The 7,742-nt window shown below is 50.7% G+C and overlaps 1 protein-coding gene across 1 annotated transcript; it reads left to right on the top strand.

Annotated features, from left to right (window-relative positions):
* Window positions 1-1,031: 1,031 nt before the first annotated feature.
* Fabp6 (fatty acid binding protein 6) lies at window positions 1,032-6,532 on the top strand. The gene is made up of 4 exons (XM_020175566.2): window positions 1,032-1,153; window positions 1,922-2,097; window positions 3,977-4,066; window positions 6,406-6,532. Exons 1-4 carry the CDS (start codon window positions 1,087-1,089, stop codon window positions 6,457-6,459), a joined length of 387 nt encoding a protein of 128 aa, XP_020031155.1. The 5' UTR covers window positions 1,032-1,086; the 3' UTR covers window positions 6,460-6,532.
* The last annotated feature ends 1,210 nt before the right edge of the window (window positions 6,533-7,742 follow it).

Here is a 7,742-nt window from a genome sequence, read left to right on the forward strand (position 1 = left end):
CAGCCCTGTTTTTGTGATGGGTTATTTCGAGATAGGATCTGGCAAACTATTTGCCCTGGCTGGCTTCAAACCACGATCCTTCTGATCTCTGCCTCCTGAGTAACTAGGATTACAGGCGTGAGCCACCATTGCTCAGCTAGAAACTTCTTAATTAACAATAACGATGAAGATGAGAGCTTTGTAGAGTGCTTTATACTTATACACATGTCAATTCTGTGTGACTTAGGGAGCGATCCCACGAACCACACACTGCTGCTAAACAGCTGGTGTCCCCAGCCCCGTTCCCAAGTGTGCACCATGCTCCACGGCCGCTGTATCCTAATTGTGTCTGCTCTTTTCCAAGGACTCTTTGCTGCCCTGTTTCCTTTCATCTCTACTCTTCCCACCTTCATCACACTGTTCCCTCATCCTAGAAAATCACCTCCCTTTGTTCTCATCATTCTCCAACCTTCCTCCTCTCTACACATCTAAATCCTATTGGTCCTTCAAGACCTGTATCAAATGCCACCTCCTCCCCAAAGATACACCAGCTCCCCGGTGTACACCCTGGCTCCATCCCCACACTCCAGGCCACACAGCAGCTTATCTCCTGGGACATCACTCATGGCTTACACACTCTGTGGAGCGTCCCTTGTCTCTGGACTGGACTGGGAGCTCTATTGGGAAAGGTGTGTGTCTTGTTCACCAACATCTCCCCAGTGCAAGCTCCCATGCAGCAGGTGCTCCAGGCACCATATCCGATGAGTGGAGGAGTGAGGAGGAAAGCATGGGTGAGGGCAGGATGTGGATGGAGAGCAGGATGGACAGAGGGGTGAATGACTCCTCGACACTGTGCAGTCCTACCCTGGCCTTACCTGTAATGACACTGAGAATTGCCACTGGTATTTCCCCAGGGTGAATAACCTCAGGGCTCTGCCCATATCATAAAAGAAAGCACCTCCTCTTCAGGGGCTGAAGGGAGAAGTGGGGTGACTTAGGGGCTGAGCCTCAGCAGCTGGGAGCATTTATAAGCAGGGACTCCAGACGCTTCCACATTGACCTTCTTCCCTTGGCTCACTGCTTTCTGGCTCCAGCTCTTCTAGCATCATGGCCTTCCACGGCAAGTTCGAGGTCGAGAGTGAGAAGAATTTCGATGAGTTCATGAAGCGCCTTGGTGAGTGAGCTCCTGAGTAGGCATTTCCCGGGGCTGGGGCTGGCCGGCCAGGACCCCAACTCCTAGGGGTAGAGTGGGACAGGATTTCACTCATTCATTCACTCTACCCTGCCCTGTGCCTCTAAGGAGAATAAAACCTGTAAGACATTCTTTGACTTTAAAGTACTCACAGAATATTAGTCTTGCTCTGTCTTGGTGGGACTGGGCTTTGAACTCAGGGTTTAGCACTTGCAAAGCAGAAACTCTACTATTTCATCCAGGCCTCCTGTCCATTTTGCTCTGGTTGATTTGGAGATGTGGTCTCTCAAACTATTTGCCCAGGCTGGCCTCCAACCATGATCCTCCTGATCTCAGCCTTCCATGTAGGTAGGATTACAGGCGTGAGCCATCAGCATCTTACTTGAGATCCAATCTTGAAGGTCTTATTCATTCTAGAACTTTCTGAGCTTGGCAATTTCTGTTACATTACTATCAGAAGATTGGCTATTATTGATAAGTACCAAGTATATGCCAGGGACTTGGTACTCATCAAGAATCATAGTGAAATTAAGTTCCTGTGAGTTGGGCTTTATTATTCCTATTTCATGGGTGAAAACAAAGGCCCCAAGAGATGGTGACACTGAAGTTATGTATGGCAGAGCTGGAATTTGGGGCACTGACTGCCTCTGTCTCAGGTACTGTGCTCAGACCTGCAGGCCAGCCTGCCACTAGGGAAAGCTCTCCTCAAATCACAGGGCAAAAATCTGCGGCCTCTCTGCTTGTCACCAGGTCTCTCCAGTGATTCGATCGAGAGGGCACGTAACTTCAAGATCATCACGGAGGTGCAGCAGGATGGACAGAACTTCACCTGGTCCCAGCATTACTCCGGAGGCAATGTCATAACCAACAAGTTCACCATTGGCAAGGAGAGCGAGATCCAGACCATGGGGGGCAAGAAGTTCAAGGTGAGCGAGGGAGAAATTCAAGGTCGCCGTTCCCTGCTCCCCCCAACCCAGATCAACTTCTCTATCTCCTCCCTGTTCCCCAAGCTGATGTTTCTTTCTGAAGTTTAGTTTCCAGCATAAAGAGTTTGAATTAATTGCTAATTTCATCCTCTTGCAGTTTAATGGCCACTATAAATAATGGACATGATAGTGACTGTAAAAATAGCTAATATTTGCTGAGCACTTGAGATAACTAACCTGACACTTGCTGGATAATTTATCCTCTTTTTTTTTTTTTGGTGGGACTGGGGTTTGAACTCAGAGCTTTGCTCTTTCAAAGTAGAGCAGGCACCCTACTACTACTTGAGCCACACCTGAAGTCCATTTTGCTCAGGCTATTTTGGAGATGGGGTCTTGCAAGCTATTTGCCTTGACTGGCCTTGAAGTGCAGTCCTCCCGATCTCAGTGTCCTGAGTAGCTAGGATTACAGGTGTGAACTGCCACCGGCACCTGATCATTCTTCCTTTCTTTCTTTTTATTTATTTATTTATTTTTGAGACAGCGTGTTGCCTGGTGGACCCAGGCTGGCTTCAAACTTCTGCCTCAGCAGAAGTGCTGGGATCACAGTTGTGCACCACCCTGATTGAGTTAATAAACTAAACGTCTTACTGCAGTTAATCCTCTGAAGTTGTAATTACTCTCCCATTTCACAGATGGGGGGACTGGACCATGGGATTAAACAGCTTGCCTGGTCACATTGGAGGGACAGTAGGGGCCTGGCTCCAGAGAGCCCTGCTGCTTGTGTAGCAGAGATGCAGAGCCCAGGCCCTGTCCTCAGATTCAGCTGGATTGCAAGCTATGACCTCCTACCGGGAGGGACTAGAGGCCTTGGCCAAGTAATTTCGCTTCCATGCTAGAAGCATGCAAGATGGGACCAGGTAAAGAGCCTGGTGATGATCCCACAAGGAAATGCACCTTGCCTGGGCCTGCCACACGCTGAATGCTGGGGTCTGTAGGGGAGCTTAGTGATTTGGAGGTCATGTAGTATATCTAAGACTCTGCAGCCAGAAAGCAGCTTCAGGACGGAGATGTGACCTGCAAATCCCCAGAGATGGTTAAGCTATCTCTTGCACATACAAGCCACTCAAGGACACAGAGCAGCCAGGCCAGCCCAGTGATTCATTCAACCTGAAACAAATTCTTTTTTTTTTTTGTGGTACTGGGGCTTGAACTCAGGGCCTATATCTTGAGCCACTCCACCAGCTCTTTTATGTGATGGTTTGTCTTTGAGATAGGGTCTCATGAACTGTTTGTCCAGGCTGGCTTCAAACTGAGATCCTCCTGAGTGGCTAGGGTTACAGGCGTGAGCCACCAGCACCCAGCTGGCTTTATTCCTTTTAACGACCGCACAGTATTCTAGTGCCGGAAAGGCTGTCATTTATCAAAGCACTCTCTCACTGATAGATATTTAGATTATTTACTGCTGGATAAAATAGCTCGGTATTCAGTTTTGGTATTACTACTCTCGATGCAATCAGCCTCCTTGGACCTCATGCCACGCTGATGGCGCTGACCATGACGTCCCAGCTCTAAGCACTTTGCATATACCATGTACAGGGATCGAGCCTCACGCATGCTACCCATGTGCTCTGCCACGGAGCTACATCCCCGGCCCACTTCACTCACCATTTCATCCTCTCAACAAACTGATGAGGAAGGGAGTCACCACGTCCATCTTAGAGATACACGAACAGAGGCACCAAGAGGTTAAGTGGCTTCCTGGAGGTCATCTCCGTCTGGCGACAAGCAATTGTCTGTCTGCAGGCAAATTCCTACAAGGGCTGACTGGACTGGCTTGGAGGGCTCTGATGGCTCAAGTTCAATGTCGTTTTCCTTCCAGGCCACTCTGCAGATGGAGGGCGGGAAGATAGTGGTGGACTTCCCCAACTACCACCAGACCCTGGAGATCGTGGGTGACAAGCTGGTGGAGGTGAGTGTGCAGCTAACCCTGGGGATTTGATCTCCATTGCCCCATTCCTTTCACAGGCGAGGAAACTGAGGTACAGGAAGCTCAGTGATTAGCGGGGGGGGGGTTGTATATAACTTCAATGACAGCTGGAATTCAGGGCCAGGCAGTCCCACTCAGGAGACTGCTCAGACACTTCAGGCCACAAGGTAGGAAGCCTGAGAGACCCTTCCCAGAATGTAAAGGAAGGGGGTGGTCTGGGGGATCCCTCCAAGGGCAGCCACCATCCCACTCTATTTCCATAAGGACTTCAGACCCTTTCCACTAGATCTTCTGGTTTCAAAAGAAGCTGGTAAATGTTGGTGACAACTTATGATTTTTTTAAAGTGCTGGCAGGTCCAACACACATCTGTGCACTGACCCCTCCCACACTTGCTGTGTGAACACAGGGGAGGGGCTGCCCCAAGGCCCTCCCCTCCCCTCCATCTCGTCCCCCTGGATCTTCCCCAGGCGGAAGAAATGGGCATGAGGTCAAAAGAGAGAAGGGTTTCCAAACCTCATTCCCACTGAGAGTCTGCACTGCACCACAGCCCCTCTGCTGTCCAGTGTAGGTCTAAGAAGAGCCCTTCCCCCTCCCAGGTTTGCCACCCCGAACCTCACTGCCTTTTTACCCCATCCTTTCTCTCCTCCCCTCCCCCTCCCGTTTCCTTGTCACCCACATCTCAAGCCCCATCTACAGGAAAGGAGCACACTGCTCGGCTGCTGTGACAAGGACACTACAGACTGGGTTGTTTATACAACAAATATTTTTGGGGCCAGGGAATCCAAACTCAGGGCACCAGCATGGTAGGGTCCGGTTTCTTCGCATGCCACACAGAGAAGGCACCTCTTTCCTGCTTCTTCTCAGAAGGGCACTAATCACATCAGGAGGGCCCCACCCTCACTGACCTAGTTACCCCCTAACAGTCCGATCTCCAAATTCTACCACCTTAGGGATTCAGGTTTGAACATGTGGGTTATTGTGGGGTCACTAACATGAAAACCCTAACACGGCCCAACAGGCTCAATGTCTTCCCACTATCCCCTCCCCCCCCCCCCGCCTTTTTTTTTCAACTGTACTGGGGTTTGAACTCAGGGCCTTCACCTGGAGCCACGCCAACAGCCCTATTTTTGTGAATGGTTTTTCAAGATAGGCTCTCACAAACTATTTGCCCAGGCTGGCTTCGAAGCTCAATCCTTCTGATCTCTGCCTCCTGAGCAGCTAGGATTACAGGCGTGAGGCACTATTCCCTTTTTTACAGAGTATTTTATAAGGCTCAGAGACAGCATGTGACTTGCTCAAGGCCACACAGCTAGTACAGGGTAGAAGTAGATCCCATAAGCTGACTTCTAGGCAAAGTTCTCTGCCTGGGGGGCCTCACTCCCCGAGCCAGTGAGTCTGTTTTTTTTTTTTGGCCCACTCATATTTATTTATTTATTTACATTTTTGAATATCACTTAATTTTCTTTTTTGTGGTACTGAGGCTTGAAATCAGGGCCTACACCTTGAGCCACTCCACCAGCCCATTTTTGGTGATGGGTTTTTTTGAGATAGGGTCTCACAAGCTATTTGCCCCAGGCTGACTTTGAACCGAGATCCTCCTGATCTCTGCCTCCCAAGTAACTAGGATAACAGGCATGATCCTCTGGAGTCTGGCTAAAATTTTTTGGCAGGACTGGGATTTGAACTCAGGGCCTCAAGCTTGTGCTGCTTTACCACTTGAGCCATGCCCCTAGTCCATTTTTATTTTGTAAAGAATTTTAAATAATGAATAGATGTATAGTGTTTTTTTAAAAAAAGTATATATATATAAAAAAAAAAAAGTGGGTATTCCTCTTTCCTTGGGTGAAAATTGGCTTCTTGGAGAATCAGATGAAAGCTCTGGCCATGTTTTCTCGTGACATGTCAGCCAGTGGGCCCTGGCTCCAGAGGCCAAGTTTCCAGCCTGGGAGGTGTGCAGAGAGAGCCAGAAGCAGGTGTGTGTCCAAGAGGTGTGATCTCCCAAGCTGACCACACCTCAGTTTTCTCCTGTGTGCAATGGGAGCAAGCTCCCGGGAATGTCTGGAGGAAGTGCCTGGCATAGCGAAGTGCCAAGAACAGAGGTGGACAGTAGCATATTCAGAGCCACCCCATGCTCGCAGCTGCTCAGGGTTTCTGCCACACGGGGCTCTGCACAGGGGTCACTGACTGGAATCCACGGCCCCCAGAAGCGATGTAGAGCTGGCATCAGAAGCTGGTCTTCTTTCAGCTGTGCCCCATGGTCACCTCAGGTTGTTGCCTGGGGGTGCAGCACTGACTCCTGTGTTCTGGTTGCTTCTTTCAGATCTCCACCATCGGAGATGTGACCTATGAGCGCGTGAGCAAGAGGCTGGCCTGAGCCATGAGGCCAGGCTCCGAGGGGATCCAACCCTAATAAAACCCTATGAGAGCAGACACTGCTCGCTCTAGAACCTCTATGTCCATTTTCTGGTGTCTTGGGGTAGGCTCTGGCTAGGGGCAGGAAAGCCCCCAGGGGTGGCAGCACAGGCCTGTGGGATCCGTGTTATGGATGGGGAGGTGTGAGTGTGGACTGTCCGCCTGGGAGTGGCCATGGGTGGGCATGGGGGATGGGGGCACTGTGGACCCCCCCACCCCACCCTACCATGGTGTTGCTTGATGGCTCCTATAACCAGACGGTCACCCGGGCAGCAGGCCACAAGAGAAGCCTATCAGTACCTTGGGTGGGAGGTGGAGAGTGGCAGGAAGGGCCCTGCTGGGCTCCAAGGCAGCTTGGCTGTGCCTCTGCTCTAATTTCCTACGGAGTTGTCCCTTTAGGCCTCAGTTTACCCACTGGTTCAAGAGGACTGGGAGAAGCAAGGAGGGCTGAAGAGAAATGGCACCTGTGATGGCAAAGGGGCTAGAACATGGGGGGACCGGGATGCCCTGGGACTGGGACAGGGTGGCAGGAGGTGCTGTGGGGCTGCAGTGGGCTGGGAAGGGCGGTCGGGAGGGCACTCGGCCCCAAGGCAGTGCTGGAGCCCTGGGCTGAGAATTCGGAGGCAGCATGCAGATTTCACAGCTCTCTGGTGTCTGATGGAAACTGTCTACATAGGGCATGGGGGTGGAGAAGATGGCCAGCTTGTCCCTGGGGTAGACAATCCCCTGACCCAGGGCATGATATGGGCACACAAACTCAACTTTACTTTCTTTTTGTTTTTGGTGGGACTGGGGTTTGAACTCAGGGCCTCACGCTTGCCTGGCAGTCACTCTTACTGCTTGAGCCACTCCACCAGCCCTTTACTTGTGATGTTTTTTTTTCAAGATAGGGTCTCCAGAACTATTTCCTGTACCTGGCTTCGAACCTCCATCCTCCTGATCAGCTAGGATAATAGGTGTGACCCACCAGTGCCTAGCAGGACTGGGGTTTGAACTTAGGGCCTCATGCTTGCAAGGCAGGCACTCTACTGCTTGAGCCACACCTCCAGTCCATTTTGCACTGGTTATTTTGGAGATGGGGTCTCATGAACTATTTGCCCAGGCTGGCCTCAAACTGCAATCCTCCTGACCTCAGCCTTCCAAGTAGCTAGGATTACAGTGTGAGCTCTAGCACCTGGCTAACTCAACTTTGTCATTTTTTCTTCCAGTACTGGGGTTTGAACTCATGGCCTACTCGTTGAGCCT

The sequence above is a fragment of the Castor canadensis genome, chromosome 16, assembly GCF_047511655.1.
Source record: "Castor canadensis chromosome 16, mCasCan1.hap1v2, whole genome shotgun sequence".
NCBI classification, from domain to species: Eukaryota; Metazoa; Chordata; class Mammalia; order Rodentia; family Castoridae; genus Castor; species Castor canadensis.